Source organism: Pseudopodoces humilis, chromosome 11 (assembly GCF_049639895.1).
Source record: "Pseudopodoces humilis isolate 2021_Gansu_Grassland_sample_001 chromosome 11, ASM4963989v1, whole genome shotgun sequence".
Classification (NCBI taxonomy): Eukaryota; Metazoa; Chordata; class Aves; order Passeriformes; family Paridae; genus Pseudopodoces; species Pseudopodoces humilis.
In genome coordinates this window covers 2213988-2237379 of record NC_142210.1, presented here as the reverse complement: position 1 = coordinate 2237379, position 23392 = coordinate 2213988, and the positions used below count along the sequence as shown (strand labels likewise).

Here is a 23392-nt window from a genome sequence, read left to right as displayed (position 1 = left end):
ATGCAGTTGAGGCCACAGATCTGCATATATAGTCCTAGCTGTGTTTAGTGTGCATGAAAGTCACCTGCAGCATTTAGTTAAATTTAACATTACTGTTACCACATTTCCAAAATCATAACTTTTGTGCTGAAAATCGTGGTTTACATTAGTGACAACATATGACTTCCCATTTAGCTCACAGCCCAAACGTGCCACTGCACCTTTCCCAGCAGGGCCATAGGAAGGGGATGTCAGCACCTCCCTCCCTGAGCAACTCAGAATTCAACTGGAAAATCTCATTCAAAGCAGAAGCTAAATGGACCAGGTGTTAACACAGTTTGAGGGGGTTACTTCTCATCAGCTGTTCCATTTAATCAGAGCAGCTTTTTGCATGAAATACAATTTTCTTTTCTGCAGATAGTGATAAAAACAATCAGTGCTTCTTGCAAAGCCAGTGCAGGAGCATCCTAGAGTTACCAGGCACTAATACTCATCTTCAGCCTGCCTTCACTGATACATCACTAACCTTTGGGTGGGTTTCTTTTCAATGTCTGCCTTGTTTTGGGCACTTTATGGTGATGGGGGGCTGCTGAATTCTGAGTAATGAAGAGAGCAAAAGGCAATGTGTTTTCATGTGTTTTCTCCTATTTCCTGACCCCATTTTCTCCCTCTGCTTGTGCTTTCCCTGCCCTCATGTCTGTGAGAGCTGCCTTCTGCACATCTGGGGTGGGGCTGTGCCTCCCAAAATGCTGGGCAGAAGAGGGCAAAGGGCTGTAAAAGGGCTTTAAAAAGCAAAAAGCTGCGTGGGAAGAGGCAGGTTGACAAAAGGGCTGCTGCTCCCAGTCCTGCTCAGGACCTGGGAAGGTGCATTGGATTCATCCCAAAGAGAGGCAGTTCTGCACCCCTGGGGTTCAGCACCCAAAGTCCAGGGGCATCCGCTTGTCTTGAAGGATCTTAGGGAAATTTTGCTGTGGTAATTTTGAGTCCTTGCTCAAACTGCACACACAGTTCAAGTGAGAGGTGTTCCCCAGTGCTTTGCTGCCACAGCAAGTTTGTCTATAGCATCATTTTGTACACTCTCGAGGGCAGGAAACCTCATTTCCTTCATTTCTTGCAGCTTTGTGCATATTTATGGATAGACGGTTAATGATTCATAAAGATGAGCCACTTGGCTTCTTTTGAAAATATTATTACCTCTTTTGATAATGAAAATAACCAAATGAACTACATTTCATGTTGAAAGAAAGATAATTCCTCCTGCTGCCGTCCCTTTATCTCAGGTGTGCTCTGTAATTGCAACTGGGAAGAATTTGCCTTAGGAAGATTTCCCATAAATCTAATTAAAATAGGCTTGTATCATTTTTGAAGCAGTAATTCAACAGTGCAGATAGTATAAGCACCATATGTCAGACAGCACGAATCCTTTGGAAGTTTAAGATGGAAAAGAAAGCTGAGGAGCAGAAATGAAACCCCTTAATGTCTCTTGGAAAAGGCATCATCTTCCAGGACAGTGCAGTAAGTGGACAGTTTGCAGGGTAATTGCAGATCGGCGTGGGAAGCTCTGAGATGTGGAAACGCTCCTCTCAGCACCATTGATCCTGCAGTGCTGCTTCTCAGCACCATTAAGTCATAAAGTGGAGTGTGCTCTGCGAGTTGGAGCCCACCTGCAGCTCTCCCCTGCCTGCTGGCACACAGGTGCAGAGCAGCTGAGTCTTGGAAAGCTCCTGACCGCTCATGCCATTACCTCTGCTGTTCCCTGCAGCCCTGAGAAAGGAGGTATTTCCTTCTAAGAAAGCTTTCAGTCTTGCTTTAATACCATGTTTTGCACTTAGGATTGAAGTCTGACGAGTGAGTGCTGATTTAGAATTCCTTTCCACTTCCTGCCACAGCTTGCTCCATAAATCAGATGGATGGGACCTCAAATGGGATGAAGAGAAACAGGACTCGGGAGTCACATAATGATGGGCAGCAGGGGAATAAGTGTCACTGAATCCAGTGCTCATTTTTAATGTTTAGTTACATTCTAATGGAGTCTAGTGGAAATAAAAAATCAGATTAATATTCAGTCAGCAGCTATGAAAGATGTCTCTTTAACTATGTCATAGTTAAAGTTTTACTGGCAAAATATGATCAGTGTAAAACTTTCTGACTAGCTAAAGTTTTCCAGCAGTTTAAGTAACGACAGACCATAATCAAGAGGATGCTGAATGATCTTAAATGAAGAGTGTGCTGGTTCTGCTTAAGAAATAATTTAGTAGCTCAGAGGCCTTAGGGTTAGATTCAAAAAATAGTCAATGTTTTCAGGCCTAAATTTCACACTCCCCAACAGAGCAGACCTCTGGAAAATACAGAATGAAAAGAAATAGTATGGCACTGTATGTGGAGATTGTCCTGGTGAACAAAACAGGAAATTCAGCAAAATGTTGAATGAATATCTTTGCTGGGAAATAAGTTGGCATTAAGAGCTCTGCAAGAATTACCTTTCTTTATTAAATGATTCCCTCAGGGGATTTTTTTTTTTTTTTGGTGCAAGGAGTACTCCAAAAATACCTTTTCAATCATATGGGGAAGCCAGCAGGTTTGTAGATGTGTAGGGGCAGATCCTGTCAGGGAAGCAATCCAGCCAAACTCACATTGAGGAGTTGCACTGGGTCTCACTGCCAGCTTAATCTGCCACTGCAGAAAGAAGAAAGCCCCACAGTGAGTCAAATGAAGAATCAACTACACTGATGGGATGTTCTGTGCTTTACCTGCTTCACTGACAGACACACAGCCACCTTTCCCAGGATGGGGCTGGCACGAGTGACACCTGAAATAACAGCATCTTACTATTAAAATTTAAATCACTATTTACTATTAAAATTAATACTTCTGTATGTTGGTTGAGATGCAAGGGATGAAATCAGCCACGTGTGTATGCAGAGGGTTAAAATTGTAAAAATGTGCATAGAAGAAGCAGGGGTGAGAAATTCAACATCTTTGCATAAACAGCCTTGAAAGAAGTGAATATCCCTCCAGCTCTGGAATCCAGTGCTTTGGTTTTCTTGGATCAGGGCATTGGTTTCCTGAAGATACTGCTCTGTGTAGGCAAAAACATCAGGATCAGTTTCTAAAATTAAATTCTCTTGTGATTGAATAGATTAATTAATAATAAGGAAAGAGGAAAGCAACAAGGAAATGAAAGAAAGCCCGTGTAGTAGCATACCAAAAATATTAAATCTTCTCAACTGGTTGAGGACTGTTGCATGGTAATTGGCAAAATTATATACAGTACGATATTTGTGTGCTTTCTTGTCCACCCTCTCTCTCTTTCATTCATCAAATTGCCTGTCCAGGCTTCAAATAAATAATTGAAATAGAAAAGCTAAGGCAGATCCGTAAAATCTGAATGAGCCTTTCAGACTCACAAAAGATGGAAGTGCTGGAATTTTTTTTCGTGAAAGGGCTAAACATTAAGATCATGAACAAATCATTTTGTCCCTCTAGTGTGAGTTTCAAGCACACAGCTGCGTGGTCCGGGGAAGTGACGTATCTTCAAAGAATAGAGCAGCCTGAGTGATGAAAATCAGCCTGCCAGCCTGGACACATTTCCATGAGTGCTTACACTATCAGTCAGGCATTTCCTCCACGCCCGTGGTTTTATTTCCAGTGAGCTATCAGGGATTACAGACGGATGGTTTGCGTTGTGTTTCCTGCCAGGCGTGTGCTGCGCGCAGGACTCGCGCGCGTCCAAGGCGCTCTCCTGCTCCCGGTGTGTGTGCCCCTGGGTGGGGATCTTTGCTGGGGCAGCAGGACCAGGTCTGAAGCTGTGATGGTTAAACCTGTCAGGATCTGTGTCAGAGGCACCCTGGAGTGTGTGGGACATGGGGAGACTCGCGCTGGTGGCAGTGGGTGCTGCAGAGCCAGCCTGCACCACAGCGCACGTGGAGCTCTGCTGGTGCCTTTGTGGGCTGCCTAAAAACAGAGCCCAGACAAAGTTCAGGGAATAGAAAGTGGTTATATTTATTGAAGGGCCTTTAGGTACATTTCAGATGGAGCCCCGCCACGGGCTACACCCAAAAATGGATGATGGGTCGTGGGTTTTCATACTTTTATAAGTTGGGTTCATTTGCATATTGGGAGTTAATCTTCCAATTCCAGCTTTGATGCCTTAAGTTTTAGCTTTCATGTTTCCAGATTCTGCACTGCCTTAGTGTGTGACTCTGAGCTCCACAGAACGTGGTAGCAAGTTCTCCTCACAGCTCAGTCAGACACAACAATCCTTTCCCAGCCCCAGAACCAAGGACACCGCTGCAGCTCCAGGCCCAAGAGGTGCAAACAGCAGGAAATTGAGGAGAGCAACCTGGGAGGATGGGACTGCAAACCTGGAGCTGGAATTGCACAATTAACCCCAGGATGGAAATGGAGCACAACTCATAAAAGTGTGAGAACTCATGAAACACCATCCTGGGCCCATTTTGGATCCATCCTGGGTGTATCCTGGTCCATCCTGGCTCCATCCTGGTCCATCCTGGATCCATCCTGGCTCCATCCTGGGTTCATCCTGGATTCATCCTGGCTCCATCCTGGCTCCATCCTGGCTCCATCCTGGCTCCATCCTGGATGTATCCTCAGCCAGGCTCTTGCACTGCCCAGGGTGTATCCTTTGAAGGCCTTTTAATAAATCTCCACTTTATTCCTTTAATTCTGGCCAGTCTGTTCCAGGGAACCTCTCTGGGCATCAGATTCAGCTAATGAAGTCATTTACCCAAAGTTTGTTCCCCCCAGCTCACTTTTGTTTCCATTTACACAGGTGCACATGTTCACCTGGAGATTTCCAAGAGCTGCATTGTTAAAAACCTTATTGGAGGTGTTGGGATCAACCTGCAGTTCCCTCATGGCTCTCAGCTCTACCCAGCATATCCAGTCCATCCTGGTCTTCAGAGTCCAGACTGGGGAGGAGTCCCTCAGGCAGACCTAAATGCTGGCAGAGCAGTAAATTAGTGAGGAGGAGGAGGCAGTCTGGCCACAGGCTCCTGAAGTCTGGCTGTCACCCATCCCTCCAGAGCCCCCGAGGCTGTCACACCTCCTGGCCTGGCCCATGTCCCACACCAGCTGCAGTTCAGCTCCCAAGGAGCTGAATCCCTTTGCCTGTTGCACCAGGATGATGAACACACTTTGCCTGAAGGGGCACAGAGCAGTATCAGGTTTGTGCCATCATCAGGAGCAGGACAGCAGGCTGAATGAACTCCTCTCTCAACCTCTGGGGCTATTTTTATGGCATACTGATCGTTTTGATCCTGAGCCAGCTATCCAGCAATTCACTCTGGCTCTGAGGACTTGTAGTACATTATCATACACTTTGAAATTCATGCAGGAGAGATGTGATATTGCAAGTATAAATCAGGAGGTGATAATTCTCTCTTGGAAGGTCACGTTACGTGGGACTGTGCAATGCGTTCAGGAAGCCTCTAGTTTGAAAAGTTTGGTGTGTTTATTATTTTATGAAGAGCAGATGTTGTTTATCTCCTTTTTGTGCTTGACACCTCCAAGATTCAAAAGGGTTGTTTTGTTTTTTTTTAAATTTTCTACTTGGGACAAAAACCTAGCCCTGCAAAGGTGGCCTTGCACTGCCAGACAGTGATGTGGGGGCTTGTCAGGGGGGGATTTTGCAGCTGTGCCTGTGTAGTTCCACGCTTTCTTGATCCAGCCCTTCTTTCTGCAGGAGTAAATAGGGCAGAGAGGTCCTTGTGAACCTTGATGTGAATGGGAACAGAGTACAAGGGTCTGGACTGTGGCACTCTGGGTGGTCATGGCCAAGGTTAGCTGGTGTGGTCCTGGCCTTGTGGGAAGGAAGGGGAGGGGAGAGGAGACTTTGGGACACGGGGGCGAGGTCCAGTGAAACTCTGCACTATCTGAGTGGTGCTTGGAAGAGAGATGAAGAAGATCCTCTTCTCTCTGCCAGAGGCACTGTTGACCTACAGAAATTGGCTGCTGTCAGGTGGCTGAAGGGGGGCAGAGGGCAGAGGGCCTGCAGCTCCCTGCCCGCCCCACCACTGCAAAGATGAATGCTGCAATAAGAAAGCAAATGTTTCTCTAGGTAATTCACACAAGCCATTATGGGTCTTTTGCTTTGTGTTAGTATCCCTTGAGAGCATTTCCTCCTAAACATCAGCTCTTTTGTTTTCTGATTAACTCTCTTACCTGTCCATGCTATATGGTATGAGCGCGTTTTTGGACAAGTATTTGCAGTATATTTCAGAATTGCTTAAGAGCTTAACTAAATCCTCCAAGTTCTCTGCACAGCCAGTGATGAAATAATCTTCTTAATTGCACAAATAAATAAAGCAGAAGTTTGGTTTAAAGATTAAGAATGTAAAACTATAGGAAATAGTAGATATGTCTGCCTGTCTCTTTTTAGTGGGTTTTTGCTTCCCTCTCAGCTGTCTGTGAGGATCATGATATTTGCTGTGGTACTGCTCAAATTCCAAGTTTATGTCATCCATTTTAATCATTAGGCCTGTCCCAGCATCCCTGCCCAGTGAGATCACTTGAAAGGGCGTTAGTGAGGAGTGAAGTGGGAGATGTCACCCCATTTTGTTGGTAGGGTCTGCATTTCTCATTTGCTTCCAAGACCGTGGTGTCCACAATTGCACCATTGAGGATGTGGTCTGAGGATACTTTGTCTTCACTCATCTAAACCTGCCCTAATATCATTAGGGAATTTGGCCTTTGGTGAAGACAGATGCCGTGCTTCAGGGTAGGAGTCTTTCTTGAGGATAAAAGCTTCAATTTTAGCAAAAACACTGACAGCAGAGAGGTGGTGGGCAGAAGCCTGATGGCAGAGACACATCAGTAATGCTCCTTCCACCTAATGACACTCAAGCTTTGTGGAACAGTGTGCTGAAAATGAGGTGGCATTGCTGTGGTGTCAACCAGCCTGACATTCCTGGCTGATTAAAGCTAGGAAAATCAGAACAAGAGTTTCTAGTCATTATGGGAATGTGCTGCCCAAATGTTAACAAGAGCCCCAGTAGGAGCTGAGAAGGATTGCAGTAGATGTAGACAGCAAGTTGTGCTCCTTTATGTTTTTATGGAGATGTCATTATGCATACAGAATTATCTTCACGTGCATGCCACTGTCTGTCCTATTAATTTATTCTGGAGAAGCTGGAACTAACAAGGAAACCATGCCTGGATGTGTTGCTAGAAGACATCAGTTGCCTTTGATGGAAAAAACTGAGTTAAACATAGTGTGCTAAACTGTGCAAATGTGACGTCTCCACAGAGGAGTGAATGGTTTCCATTAAGCTTGCTAAATCTGTCTTTCTCAGAATACCCAGTATAACCTCATACACTCTTGATTTTAACAGGCTTTATTATACTGCACCTCAACTACATAAATATAAAGCTAAAATATCTAAAATATTTAACAGATGTGGAGCACTAGAGAGAGACCTCTATGGCATACAGTATGGGATCGGTCCAAATTAGTGATCATGGACCATGAAATATTAAACCCTGTTCTGGAGATAGATCATTATTCTTCACCTTCCATTGGCAGTTCTGGCACTTAAAGGAGAAATGAAAAAACTCTTGACTAATATGGTCTGTGAAAATGAGTAGCCTGAGAGTGTTTAGTTCTGATCTTGCAGGCTGCACTAACTTCCAAAGAGTTAAATGAGATTAAATCATGCTCCCAATATCAGGTACACCACAATTTAGAAGACACTGTACAAAGGGAATTGTAGTACAGAAAAGAGTTAACAAAGGCAGCAAGTCCAGATCAGCACCCTGAGTGCTTGCACTCTTTCATAGCTGAATTAAGGGACTTAGAGCAGGTGTGAGAAGCAAACTGCAGCGATGGAGACTTTGCAGGCAGCAAGAGGAGGCAGAATAAAGTGTGTGAGGTCAGGTAAAGGGGAAGAAATAACCTGAGTGGTGGCTGAGGGGAATGGAGACATTTGCCTGTGGGAGCACAGCAGGGATGGGATGAATGTCTGAGGAGGAGCCCTGGGGTGTTTATCTGGGATATGTGTTACTCATCAGAAGGTGTGGGAGAAATATAACAAGGAGAAGGGAGACTTCATGAAAATTATAGCAAAACGTGGTTGCTTCAGTCAGTTTCCCCTTCCTTACAAGTGAGCAGTGACTTGGTCTGCTCTACACTGGCCATTTATTTTAGGTTAGATTACTATGGAGATAATATAGGCACGATTTATTAGTAGTATAAAATCAACATTTATGAAAGTTTTCTGCTCCAATGGTAGTCCCACCCACGTTGTGACATAAATTCCCATTTTAGATAGAATACTAAGAAGAACCAGGGGTATAATCAACTATTTCCCTGTATCAAGACTATTTAGAGACATCTTAAAAATGGGAAATTCTGAAAGAGACCACTAATGTAAAACATCCACTGCAGATCCAAAGAAAGGATATAGAAAACATATGGATGTAGCCCATAGTAACAGTTTATTTGGAGGTAATAAACTGCCTTTTTCTAGAAAGCATTAGAGTAGAGGATCTGTTAAAAGAAAACTCCCAGGCTTCTGGCTAATGAACAGAAGAGAGATAAACAAAACATAATAAAATAGTAAAACACCACCTTACGATGTTTTATCAACCGTCATCACAACCGTTTTCATTCTTTTGTTAATACTCATTCTTTCATTTCCCGTTCTTAAAACATTTAAATATCAGTGGCTCTAATATCTGACAGAAGACAAAACACTTCTTCATTGTGAGACAAAGAATAGCTGATCAGCAAAGCACACACATGGTGCTGAACACCTTCACAAATTGATCTGAGAGGCACAACAGATTGCAGCAATTAAAAACTCTCTCAGGCCCTTCAGAACACAGATACCTCAGCTGTGTGCTTTACACTAATCCAACCTCCTTGAAGATAAAATTTGACAAGAAGGTCCTTCGTTGTGGTTCCGTATTGCCATCTCTTTTTAACAAAAAGCAGCTGAAATGAATAAGAATCAGGACACCGTGTATTTAAACAATCACAACAAAAGTTGAAATTTGTGTTGTCACGGTGTAACTGGTAGAACTCCACATTACCTGGAGTGTAATGTGTCACATGAAGGTGGGAAAGAGGAAACATGATTTATAAAAATGGGCATAATTAAGCACCATTCCCCTTACTAAAATTGTATTTAACTTGTCTAATGTATACATATATTGCAATGGAGAGGTGGTGAGATCAGATTTGAAAGAAGCATAGAAAAGAAAACAGAAAAAAAACTATCTACCATCTGTACAGCAATAAAAGAACAAAAAGCAGGGGGGATATCCTTTTAATTATTATGATTAATCATGTTTATTACAGATGGAATAAAGGACCAACTAAGAACAGCCCTCTGTGCAGTAATAAATCCAAAAGAGGCAGTCCCTGCAGGGCTTGCAAATACAGGAGGCCAGGTAAAGCTCTGGGGAGGGTGACAGAGAGCACAACAGAGATCTTTATGGTGGAGGTGGATCTTAATGCAATTCCCACAGTGGCTTTTTACCCACTTTGCTCCATAAAAATGCTTGTAGCCCCATTCTCTTTGTGTCCCTGTGAGTGCTGGTGGCTGTGGCTGCGTGTTGAGCCCTGTGACAGCACAGGGAGGGCTGGGGACTGGGGAGGGAAAATCTTTTGAGGGATAACCTTGAGTGAAATCGGTGAGCAGGCTTTGATTTGGTAGTCAGACATTGAGGACATCAGAGTAATCGGAATGAATGGCCCTGGCCTGCCCCATAACTTAACAGAGCAGCCAGGGAAAAGAGAGAGAAGGAGCATTAGCGCTGCTGAGCCTTTCCAGCTGCCTCAGATTTCCCTGCGGGTGTTGCCCCCGCGGTTGTAATCACAGCTACCCCTGCCAGTCCTACCTGCCTGACAGCAAGAACCATGACCTCGGCTTTGAAGTTAAACTAAAGATAGATTCCTTCTTTTTCATGCCTAATTTGGATCAGATGACCAAATACACAGCAGGGTTTTTGCTGTACTTCATGTTATGCTTCAGCAGCTAAATATAGCTGTATTACCTCAGAAATACTTAAAAGACCCAGAGCAAACAACTCCCCCAGATACAGTAGTGGTGCTGGGTTCTTTGGGGACTGCTCCTTCCCAGTTGGGTTAGAGCCAGCACTGGTTTGTGTGGCTGCTGCCAGAGCAGGCAGGGCTCAGCACAGCCCTGGCTGAGCTCCAGGGAAGGAAAGGAAGCCACAGGGCCAGAAGGGTAAATTCTTCATAGTCTCTTTATGCCATCTCTGCCTTGAATTTTGTGATTGTGTTAGGTAATGGCCAAGGCAGAATCAAAGCTCTGCAGTGTGATTGCTCAGGCATCAGGTGAGAAGACAAGGGCACGGGAGTCTGCCTTTGTTAGCTTAGATCATCCTTTCTGTCATCACAAGCCTTGGTTCCTCCCAGAGCTGCGTGTGAGCCCGCCAGCCCTGTGGGGTCACAGGTACAGCGAGCGAGGCTGCTGTGAGCTGCTGGGAGTGACAGTGCCTTGCCAGGAGGGAAAATTGACAGGCTCAATGTTTGCTGTCAAATCTAAAATCTGGGACCTCTCACCCTTGGCTTTTTGTTTGGAAGCAGCAGCTTCTCCAGGGCTGTGTTTCCTGGTGCTGCCGTTCAGTGGGAGCAGAGCAGGACTTGGGGACAGAAGCAGCACTTGGTACAACCAGGGCTGGCAGGACAGGTACCCCACAAGCAGAATATGAGCTTTCCTAGAGCCATCTTACCTTGAATAACATACCTGTCCATGGAAATGTGTGAGCTTTCCAGCCCACATTTCTCCCCTAGAGCACTGCATTGCTGACAAGCTCACCTAGGAGCACCCGGACAGTGGGGAAACCAGCTGGTGAGATCCGTGGGGTTGGTTCCTCCTTGTTTCCACTGAGAATCCCTGCAGAAGGGAAGATTCTGAGTGGTACAAAAGGCCTGAGAGAGCAAATGAGAGCAAAATGAAGAGGCAGGCCAGCCTTGCACTCTGGAGGTGTGAGGCAGGGCAGAGACACCGGTGGGAGCATTGGAGGGTCCTCAGTGTCCGCTGGGCAGAGCTGCTGCAGCTCCCCAGGGAATGGTCTCCAGGACAAGAAGAGCTTCCACATGTAAAACCTAATGGTGCATTCAAACAGAAGTGACCAAGAATCCTTGAGCTCAGCTGAAAGATGATTGCATTTAGGCAGGAAAAAGGATGCTGTTCCGTGAGAAGGCAAAAATAGGAGGGGTGGCTCACGAGTGAGCAGTGAAGAGGAACTGGCAAGAAAGATGAAATACAAATGAAATGGAGAGCATCTTGCTGAGAAGGGGTAAAAAGCAAGATCAGTAGAATGTTTTGGTTTCCACTGACTATCTCACACTGGCAGTTCTCAGGTCATTTTCCTGGGTTTTCACCTATTCCAAACTAGGTCTTAACAATAATAGAAGCCTGCTCCAGTCCAGAATTCTCACTTGTCTTTAGCAGAGCTGACATCTTTTCTTTGCTCCTTTTGAACACTGCTTGAAATTTAGGTGAGGTCTGCAGAGCTGTACAAGAGCAGAATCTAATTTAGACCCATCAATGGAGAAAATAGGATGATTGTTTTAATTAAATAAATAATTAAATTTTTGGTGAAATAAAAAATAGAATGGAGAAATTCAGAAATCTCAGAAGATACATCAGTGAAAATTATTCTGTTTGATTAAATGGGAGCTTAGTCACTTGTCAAGAAAACATTCTGAATTAATAAGTATAAAATATAAGTGTAAAACATCAGGGCAAATGATGTTTCAGCTTGGATGTGCTGAAATGACTTAAATGAGTCCTGCAGTAAAGTGCTGGTAGCACAAGTCTGCAGCCCTGTTCTGAACATTCCTGTTCTCTCCCAGGAAATATCAGTTCCTTTATATAGTGTGAATGAGAGATAAAGACAGACTTTCAAAGCCACTTTACATCTCTGGTAAATGTGGGCCAGTTCCCAGCTCTGAATTACAGGATCTACAGCATAGGAGAATGCAGTTATCAATTTCCCCAGTGCACCACGAGAGAGCTTTTGATCTTTGTGATCAGATTATCTTGTTAGTGGCTCTCAAAAGGCAGTAGGAGCAGATGATATTCCGTGAAGACCGATGCATTGACCTTTTTCCACTCACTGTGCCTGTTCTGAGTCTGAACAGAATTTAAACCTGTGAGGGGAAAAGCAAAGCTGCATCAGACAAAGAACTCTTCCTGCTCTCCAGAAATGTCACTGGTGGTCTGCTGAGGGCACTTGGTTGTTTGCCCTCACGTTGTGTTTTAACCTGGTTGCATAAACAAATGTGGTTTATGTAATGTGCTCTGCTGTGTCCCTGCCTCTCAGCCCTGCCACTCCTGCTGGATCTTTTCTACTCTTCAGCCAATTTCAATCAAATTTAACAGATCCTGAGTTCTGTGAGGAGAGAGACTCGCTGGTAAAAACCCAGTGTTGTGAATTCAATCTCTGTGATGGCACAGAACCTCCATGGAAGCCATCAACGAAAAGCAATAGGAAAAAACATAAGGAAGAAGCTCCAGTGACAGCTGCTGCTTGCAGAAAGTATATTTTCTTCCCTCTCCTTCCCTTTTTAAGTAGAAATGATTTAGCAAATGCATTCAATCGTGTCCTCAGATGTTACCATTGAAACCATGGGAGTACAACATCTGGAAGGAGTCTTTTCTTCTGTCAGACTTATGCAACATGAAATGCATTTGTCTGTTCTGTTACAACACCATGCTTTCCCAAACAGAAAAAAAATCTGAGCTGGCCCTTCATGTGGAATAAACTGGAGCAGCTCCACAGAATTCAGTTTGCTGATTCATAGCAGCATAGTCTTCAATCCTTTATTTTCTCTTTCTTTCCCTGTACATGTGGCACTTTCTAAATAATACAACATATTTATGATATTCAAGATTTCAGAGACGTGTGGTGGCCCTGAGACAGTGGGATTATTTTTATATGTGGCTCTGGGTTGTAATGTCATTAAAGCTGTTTAGCTTATGTAATGAATAATTGGTGATTCAGCTCCCAACACTGATACCTCCTAAATGCACGACAAACATCATTTCCCATCTTCTTCCCATATTTTCCATGTTGTATTTTAGTGCTTCGTTGCTGTGATTTAGTGTGGAGGAGCCTAAGCAGATCCCTGCTTCTGTCATGTTTTAACATGAAACGTCAAATCCAAAGCCTGGGTCTGTTGAGCACTCCCAAAAAAATGAGAGACTTGGATTGTTCACGAGTCTTTCCAATGAAATGTCAAACTTTTCATACTATGAAAATGATGTTCCCCAACATAGAGCTTGAAAACAGATAATTATCCAAGAACATGAAACAGAATTAACATGCACTGGAGCATGTCATGAACATTTCCCTCAGCAAATAACAAAGGTAATTGCTGTCAGAGTACAAAGCAAGGAGAAAGGTTGGCTGTGTTCCTTAGACAATTGAGATTGGCCACTGTTTACCCATTTAGCCCATAAAAACATGCAGCCTGGCAGAAGGGTGCCATTCCAGGGCTGATGGAGTGTGACCATTGCGGGCACTTCTCATTTCACACTCCCAAGTCTGATCAGACACAAGGTCCTTGGCTATTCTTAGACATCTAAACCCTGATGAGTCAGAGCTCATTTGTAAACTATGTTAAGCCCCAGTAATAATTAATACAGTTTTTGAACCACGTTTTGACTTCAGGCACAATTAAGAGGCTTCATTCTTAGCCTAGAAGAAAGAATGGACATAATTTGCTAGGTGGACGTAATTTTCCTGTAAAAAAACCAACCCACTCCTAATTGCTAATGGGGGTAGTTCTGGTTTATGATTTTACAAATCAATTTTCTAATATTAGAAACCAGTGGAGTGTAGAGATACAGGATGGAAGTGTGGAAGAGACCTCCTGAAATACCACGTGTAGCTCATTGACATCACAGGCTACTCCCCTCATGGATTTATTCAGCCAGGTCTTGCAAATGCTTGAGATTTTTTGTCCCCACCTTCCTCATGCGAGGCTGCTCCCAAAGCTCATCTCTCTTCTGATAGTTAAAATACATGTTTCCACCTTTTTTCTTTTTTTTTTTTTTTTTTTTTTAATATGCTTCTTTTGTTCTCAGAGATGTCTGCATTTAAGGGAAAGGCGAGACACCTTTAACCAACAATAACCAGATTCTCCCAATCATCTTTGTGCCATGGGGGAAGACCCTTAGTATATTTTATCTATACAAAATTTGGAATTTGAGCTATCCTGTAGTGAATATCATGCACAGAGAGCTGAGGGGGAAGCAAGAACTCACTGAAAGGAGACAGACATACCTACTGTTTCCAATCATTTACATTCTTAATCTTTAAATCAGACTTTTGGGGGTTTTTTTTGTCATTCTCACTGCCTTGTGGGCACTCCCAGCAGCTGTTGTAGCACACCCTCTCCCAAATAATGAACTGTTTTGAAGTGTAAAAGGTCTTTTGTAATCAGATTTTATTTTTGGAAGAGTACACTGTGCCATCTAAAGGTGGTTTTTTTTTCCCCAAAGTGAGCTATTTTGAAGAGTCAAAGGTCTTTTGTAAGCAACTACTACCTATTCCTCACCAATGATTATGTTTATGCTACATTTTTATTACAAATTATTACAATTTTATTGCAATTGTTAATTTTTTTTAATTTTTTTTTACCGTAACAAGATGCAGAGAGTCTTCAGTGTAACACGACAGATTTTTTAGCCATATGCTCTATTTTCAAACTAAACATACTGCAGCTTAAAAAGCCAGTTATGTTTTTGGGGAACACTAGGCCTATTTTCTGTCTAAAGGTGAAATTCACACCTGTGGCAGGGACTAACCCAGTGTTTATGTCTGAGTTAGGCGTATTAGATACCAGATCAGAAGGATCTTCTTTAGTGCATCACAAAACACCAAAAAGTTACAGCCCAACAGCAAGACAAGACATCAAGGAGAGGTGTCTGCTGCTCCCTTGCCCCAGTTGACTTGCTGAATTTAAATCAGATTTGCTTTCTTCTCCTTGACATCTGTTTAAGTGCATTATTAACTGGAATAAGCTTTTTTTTTAAACTTGTGCTCACTTTACATTGGTCACGATTAATTTGTGTGAAAATTCATTTGTGTGACGTTTTACCAAAACTGTTACTATGAAGCTCCTGCTAATAGTGCTGAGATTCTGTGAGTGCACATTCTTGTTGCTCCTTCACAGTGTAATCAGTAAATATGAGAACATTTGTAGCTGGTGTGATTTAATTCAGTGAATATTAAGCTGATCCTGGTGCTAAGCAGTCTCCTAGCTCACCTTCAAAAAGCAGTTGGAAAACAGAAACCATAAACTGCAAAAATGGAAGCATTAATTTTGCAGTGTAGCAAAGTGAATCTCTAAAAACCATCTTTTAGATTCCTGCTGAAACATTTGTAATCCAACCAGGAAGAAATAAATGCTTTTAGCTCCTCTGCTCTGGGGTATGGATCTACAGTGGAATATCCAGGAAATCAGAGAGACACAGCCAGGTTAGAGGAAGGACTGAGAGAAAAAATTAAAAGTATTCAAAGATAAGTGAAAGTGTGGATTTGTAGGTATCCAGTGTGTCACCTGGCAATAAAAATGTCAAGAAGAGGGTAATGAGTCAATCTGTAAAAAGCAGGAGAAGAAAAAGGAGTCGCAGGTAGAGACAGACTTGGGCAAATACAAATCCTCAATGACAGAGGATTGGAAAGTGTGTGTGGAGAAGCTAGGGCTTTAAAATTAGGAGGGAAACATAGAGAAAATAGGAAGGAGAGAAAAGAGAAAATAGAGAAAAGGAATGTTTGCAAGAAATTTCCACTGAAACCATAAGAATCTAAAGCCATTGTAGGAATACAGATGCTGTTTCTGAAAGCAGTAATTTAGTGATTTGATGTGAATAAAAGCAAGTCAAAACAAATGAAAACACCAATTCCAACAGCTTTTTAGCTTCAAAAAGATGGATAAAATCAGAAAACAAGTCCTGACCTTCCCAAAAGATGAACAGCTCATACTGGAGATGCTCAGAAACAGTGGGAGGATTGACCAAATAATCACCAGACATGGAACAAAGTAATTCTAGACTGAAGCAGGAGATGAAAAACAACATGGGAAAGACATTAGAAGCAGCTGTGTCATTTCCCCTGCCACATGTAGTGATCCCAAGGAAACTTTCTGTCCCTGTGACCCTCATGGATCTGCTCAACCAGGAATTTGTGCAGTTTATCCAAAAGGTGGCTCCGTGGGGAGCTGCCATGTCCCAAACCAATACAGAGAGGGTAGGGCTATTCTGAGAAACTTGATGGGAGAACAAATTTAAAAAAAAAATGGGAAAAAAATATTGCCAACATGGAAAAAGAACTTTGAAATTCCTGTGTGTAGCTTGAGTGGAGAGGCAAGGCAGAGGGCAAAAGAAGGGTGTTGGGCCCCATTTTCTGAGACTGGCACTTAGCATGTTTCCATCTGCTTCAAGGGAGCCTTCCCTTTCAGTGTATATGAGATATATATATATATATATTTATATATTCTAGGAACATGGACATAGACAATAAATACAAATATCAATGTATGTTAATGTGAGGTGCTTAGGCTGGAGAAAAAAACCACAGAACAAAGGAATTTACCAGTGTTGGTCCAGTTCCCGAGCTGAAAAGGTCTGGTCTGGAGGGATGGGAATAAAATTCCAAAGCCATTGTCAGCCCCTAAGCCTGCCCCATAAATTATGTATAGCTGTTCATTGAAATGATTGTGATGTGTCCAGGTGACTTGTAAAGCAGGATGTGTCATGAAAGGTTATTGGAAGGATCTGAATAAACAGCAGAAGGAGGGCTGGGGGTGTTGGTTGCTGCAGAAGGTTGGATGTCTGTTCCCTTCAGCTAAAAAGGGGATTTAGGAGCTACCTCCTTGGGCTGTACTGCTTCCTGAAGAAACTAGAAGGGGCTAATTGATCAGGGCTTTTTGGGTTTCTGTGAAATAGAGACAAAGGAAGAACGAACCAAAGAAAATGTCTGACAAAACTGAAGCTAAATGAGTTTATTTTCCTTCCTTATGTTGTAATGTACATGTGCTAGATAACGTGAAAAGGAGAAACTGCCAAATGCCTTTATGAAGGAGATAAGAGCATATGTGGAGGAAAATGAACCATAAATGTTATCTCGGAGAGGTCCCACTTGGAATAAGTGTATATATGGCAGTTATGTCTAAAATTTGTTATGTTGCTATTGTTTTGTGAAATGACAGAACATCTGCTTAGTCACAAGGCACCAGTAAAATGCAGCTTTATGCCTAAAGCAGTATGTCAGTTCCTAACAAAAACAAAGGCACATTGTCTTTTCCAGTAGTCATTTCTGACCTAATAATGGTTTAGAAAGGATTTTTTATTTTCATTTTTAAAGAAATGAATGGAAGAATTGAGTCATTTATGATTCCTTTCAAGATGAGGCTTTGTGCATTATTTGTGTATAAGCTGGCAAAACACTTTGTCTCTGCAAATCATATTTATGTCACTGGAGCACTTTTAAAAAGGCAGCTACTTGTGAGTACCTTGAGAAAAAATCATGCTTAGCTTACAGTTTCTAAATGCAGTGTATAAGCAGCTGGTTTTCCCTCCCACTGGAACAGCAGCAAGTGATATGTGTGCTCACATGGAGAGTGGACGCAAGTCACATTTCACCTCAGAGCTGACTCTTCAGAAGGAAAAAAGCATTCGCAGTGCAATCTGTCATGTAGAAAACTAATCACAAATCCCCCTGGGACAATTATTCTATGGAATTTTCTCTGAATATTCCAAGCACACAACTTTTAAGTGGCTTTATTCAAAGAGAGTATTTTCATTGTTGTGTTCACTGACCTGAGAAGCTTGAAACTGTGGTATAAAATAGGATTTTAAAACCTATTTTCTGATGAAATGGGGTTATTATCCTACAGCTTGAAGTCATACACATGCATATATGACCCCTCAGCAAATAGACTGATCAATGAAACAGATAGAAATTGGCACCTTTTTCTACAATGGTTTTCATGGAGTGAAGCAGTTATTATTTAATTAAGGGGTGGAAGTATTCAAGCAGAACTGGCTTCGTGAAAAACCACGATAATGAGTTTGTATTCTGCCACACCTGTGTTCAGAGTGAGAACCAGGGTTAGATCCTTGTGCAGAGCTCAAGGGTTGTGTGTCACGGGCTCTTTGAAGCCTCTGAAGTCTGAAGGACTCTTTTATGTGACTGGGAATGTGCGTGCTACATCATGAAGTATTAATAGCAGAGAAAGACAGGAGCCACTCTCATATGAATTCTTTCTTCTCCAGAAAACCTGATGTCAGCAGAACTTCTTTTTTTTTTATATTTTTAATGTCACTTAAGGTTGGGACCTTTGCTGGAATAAATAAAATCCGTGCAGGAGAGTCATCTGTGTCTGACTCAGAGCTGAATAGTAATATGTGATTTTTACCTTTCAGCTGAGTCAGATACAGACACTAAAACTTCCCCACAGAAGCAGTATATAGTTTCTCAGAAACCCTTCAGAGGTTTGTGAACCTGATCCAAAGCTTATTGCAGTTGGGAAAATTCCTGATTTGAGTCAGTTTCCAGTTGGACTGTACAAATCTTACTGATCCATTTATATAACCTTTTCAAGAGGGAAAAAAAAAATCTTTCACATATGGCAAAAACTTGAAGACTTAATTTTTAAGCTGTTAAGATGCCAGTATTCCCTGGAATCTTAAGCAGCAGGTAACTTGTGCTTTGTGAAGGTAAAGGCACAAGCTCCAGGGCCCAGCCTGAAATTCATTGCAATTATTTAACTGAGGCATCAATTCTCAGCACCAGAACAGGAGCTCTGTTGTGCAGAGTTGCCAGGGGTGGCTGGATGGCATCATTTGTCAGCTGGCAGGGAAAGAGCCACCAAAAGAAGGCGTTTTTAAGAGTGGCTCTTAAGCAATGATAGAAATGCCACGACTGACTCCAGTCTCTGCTCCCCAGTGTTAAACTGGGGCAAGGAACTCTGGTTCTCCCCTCTGGGGAAGCAGGAGGATTTGTGCTTGGTGGCAGCAGGCTGGAGAATTGCTCAAGGTTTTTAACAGATCTGTGTCCTCCAGGCTGTCTCTGAGGATGACCTGAACCTCCAGGTGACCTCCACATCCTCTGCTGGGGACCTCGCAGCCCCCCAGCCACAAAGCACAGCAGGCATTCCCTGCCCACACCCCACCCCTGGGGCCAGACAGTAAAAAGTGATGGTTAATGTCTTCCATTATCATCTTCTAAAGCTCCACCTTCCCAGTCCATGCTGATGCCTGGTGCTATTTTCACAGTCACAGAATGAACTAGGTTGGAAAAGACCTTTAAGAGCATCCAGTCCAACCTGTGACCTAACACCTCCTCATCAACTAAACCACTGAGTGCCACATCCAGGCTTTTCTTAAACGCCTCCAGGGTGCAGTCTCAAGCCTTTGAGACAGGTTTCTGCTATTCTGGGAAAAAAAAGGAGGCTGGGACATGCTGCCATAAGCTTTGTTACTGCCCTGAAACGCTGATCTCACCGGGGTCCTGTGGCAGTAGCCAAAGGAGAGCTGTGCCTTCTGCAGAGAGAAGGGTGCTGGGTCACAAGTCACTGTGAAATGGTGACATTGCCTTCTCAGCAGGGGTGCTCAGCGTGTCTGGGGCTCCTCACTGAGGTGGCTGCACTGTCCCATCTCCTGGGATTGGTTTATTTATAGATGAACCATTACTGATGCACAAAGTCAGGCTCTGATCCATCGTTCTAGGTGAGTGCTGGCCCCAGGACATAAAAGCCCTGTTGTGAAGAGGCTGGGAAAGGGTATCCAAGGTGAAAGGGGTTGGTAGGTCACACCTGAGTTGATGTTAGGATATCAGGGCTCTGGGTAATTTGATGGCCCCTCTCTGCTGAGAAAGAAAGGGCATCTAAGAAAAAGGGCTGGCTTCACCTTCAGAGATCCAGAGGAGATGCAGGTCTGGGCTCCAGCTTCTCTCTCGCTGCAGTGAAGGCACCAGAACCCAGAAATACTGCAGTGCACCATGCTGGGAAGCTCAGCTTCCTCCTTAGAGCTGCGGCCCATTTGGTTCAAGAATTGCTTGTTCTGAGCAGAAGTCAGGATTTGAGCCATGGGCAGTGAATGAAATCAGATTTTTGCAAAGAAGGAGTGCCTTATCAGTCAGTAAACATTTCTGCTCTGACTTGTAAACAGTCATTAAAAGCCTTTATTAAATTTTCTGTCTGTTCTGTTTGCCACTCAGCCATTTCTTTTCATTCTGAAGAATTATAACTAAGAATGAATGAGTCTTTTCTAATATGGTCAGGATACAATAAATTTGTGGAAGAACTGAGTTATCTTTCTCCCTCATAGGCAAAATTTTCCAATTGTTTAACAAAATGTTGTTTTGTATTGTCATGGCTTCGGACTTTATGGCTGTGAATAGCAAGGCTCAGTATTAAGCAAGTTGTTTATAAAAACCAGACATGTAGTAACAATTAGAGAGTGTTCAGTGCGCTTCCCCACCCGAGTCCATACACTCTCCTCCCACTTACTGATCTTCCACTGCACTGTGCAGTTATTTGTGAATTCAGAATGAGCAAACTGAGCTCTTCAGTGAAAGGGTGCAGAATTTCCTGGTTCTGCCTTGCAGAAGTTGGCATCTGCTGTTCCACAGAACTGGATCTCTGCTGCATTTGTCAGCCCCAGAGGGGAGGATGGCAGCTCCCAGCACCTGAAGGAGACTGTGACACAAAGCTTCACACTACAGAGAAATTGCTGCATCCATCACCATCCTTTCAGCCCATTAAATACAGCTGTATTAGCCCTGTGCTCCAGTTCACCCACAGCTCCCAGAACAGCTCCTTTTTAGTGTTTGAATCTCCAGTGTGTTACATTTCAAAGCACATTTTGCTCAGTACCAAGAATAATCAGTCCTTTGGGATGAAGCAGATCACAAAGCCTGAAATGGATCTGGAGTACTTTGGGAGGCAGATACTTGTGCTGAAGGTGTTGGATAGATCCCCAGTCTGGCAGCTGTGCAGAGGCTTTGAGAGAGTAGTGTCTTTCCAGCTGGTCAGTGCTCCTCAGGAGTGGGGGAAAGGTTCAGGCTTCTCCTGGACCATCCTTGCACAATGAATATTTGCCTTACAACACAATTTATTAGTCTAAGCCGTTTGGTTGTTTTGATTTTTTTCCCAGATAGTGTTGCTCTTGGTGTGCCCTGCACAGGCTGGGTTTGGATTCACTCCCATGGAAATGGGGTTTTTCATCTTTTGGAACTACCAGTGAGCTGAAAAATCGTTTATTTCCACAGTGCTAACAGTAGGCAGCTGTTCGTGGTGACAGCAGGAGAAAAAGTTATCTAAAGATCAAAAAGCTGAGTTTTTTTGGGGGGGTAAATCTGCTGTTAGAGCAAGCATGACCTGGTGTGATAGATTTAGATTTAGTTTAGAAAAGTGCTCAGTCCTGGAAATACTTCAAGTGAAATCTAATGAACACCTTGCAGCTGGAACAGGCATCTTAAAAGTCATATTTAGGGGCAAGGTTTCCAAATGACCAAGCCCATCATGAAAAATAGCAAACTCCCTCAGCTGTGAGCTGTCATGGTGTTGTAAATCCCTCAAAAGGAGCACTTGGACAGCTGGCAGATTGTACCATCATTATCAATGATCCCTGAGCTGTGCTTGGCAAAGGAAGAGCTGTGGGAACAGCACTCCCCGTGCTGGTACTGGTAGATGTGATGTTTTCAATTAAAAGCTTGATAAGTGGTCAACTACAGTGGGGAACATTTGGTTGCATAGTCTGTTACTCCAAAATGTTTGAATGCCATTGCCAGAAACAGGCTCCAGCTCGAGGAGCTGCTCTCAAAAGTGCACGAGGGAGTGTTTGCTGCTGGATGAAGCAGGCGGGTGCCAGGGGTAGGAACTGTGTAAATAGTCTGACCGTGCTTGGTTTGTCACTTCTTCCATTTCAGCTGGATGCTGAGAAGGCAAAGTCGAAGCTGGAGCGATGGGGTCCCCGAGACGCTGGCAGTGGGGATGGAAGGAGTGAGGAGATGGAGTCAAGTGGAGATTGTGATGATGAGGATGGCTGCCAAGGATCCGGGGACAGGATGCACACAGCAGGTAAATACAGCTTCTGTAGGCAGCTAGAGAGCTTAGAAATGTGTGTGTCACAATTAGGTGGCCAGAGCTAAGACTTACACTGCTTGAATTGCTGTCAAAATCCTACTAAATTCAAAGGATTTGAATCTTAATCTGTGAAGAGCTGCGGTAAAAATAGAATGATACAGACACTAACCCAATATAATTTAACACTTGGCTTGCAGATAAAAGACATAAACATAGAGTGAATAATGTCTGCAATGAAATCTGGATCACAGGAGTGCTGAAGAACCTTCCTAGATAATGTGGGCTCTTCAGATAAGTAGAAAATTGATGACCTTATAGAGTATGCTAAGTGTTAACATAAACATTTATTTATTGCAAAATGACACTGAAGGATGATCCAGAGTTGGCTCAATTTATATATTCTTGAAAAAAATGTAGGAAATATTGTGAGTTTTTTTCCCTAGTGGTGAGCTGCTGGTTAAATGGAATTTCTTGATAGTCTCAGATACTCCATTCTGCAATATTTATTAATTAAATTACTTGGATAATATGTCATCAAGTGTAGAATCAGCTTCAGAATCTAACAACTTCCACCACCATACTGGCAATATAATATGTAGTTAAATCCTTTCAGTAACTTAATAAGAAGTAGATGTTTCTAAATACTTGATATTATTGGTTTACCTCATCTCTAAGTTCTAGATTCATTTTACCTCACTGAAATGTAACTGGTTTAATTTACCATAGTGTAAATATAATGTGGATTAGATGTGTAAATATATGAAATACAGGTGGAAGAGTGCTGAAAACAGTGCTCATTGAGATGGCTGGAGCTCAGGTAGGTTTTAAACTCCTGCTTGGTTCTGCTGAGATAAACAAATGCCTTTTCCTTGTCCCTTTGCCACTAAGTGCAGAGGGGGAAGAGGTGTCTCATACTCAGGTAAGATTTACAAACACGCTGTGATCTGCTTGTGGTCAAGACTTCAGCTGTCCCTGTTGTGAATATCTGTGCAGGAAAACCAAGCTTAAAGATACACTTTGGAATGTGTGCAGAGTGTTGTAGGTAATTGCAGTACCAGTTTATAAACACCTGAATTTTAATTTGCATTGATGGACTGTTTGATCAGGGTATCATCACGTAGGAACACTGTTTTTAAAAATCTTTAAATAATTACAACTGTCAGATCAAGCAGAGGCTTTCACCATCTACTCACCAATATTTTTGAACAAAGGAGCTCAGATACAATGTTATTTTAAAACTCTTAGCTTAACTTTTTAATTGTTTACTGTATTTCAGTCAAAAAAGACTGGTAGATGCTTTAGACCCTGGGGATTTAGGAA

General features: G+C 42.8%; 1 protein-coding gene across 1 annotated transcript in view; it reads left to right on the top strand.

Moving 5' to 3' along the window:
- LOC102099531 (glypican-5-like) overlaps positions 1 to 23392 on the top strand; it is a 328856-nt gene that overhangs the window by 216697 nt on the left and 88767 nt on the right. Inside the window, exon 8 of the mRNA XM_014258398.2 lies at positions 21916 to 22066. Within this exon, the coding sequence (XP_014113873.2) occupies positions 21916 to 22066 (151 nt within the window). The remainder of the gene's footprint in view (positions 1 to 21915; positions 22067 to 23392) is intronic.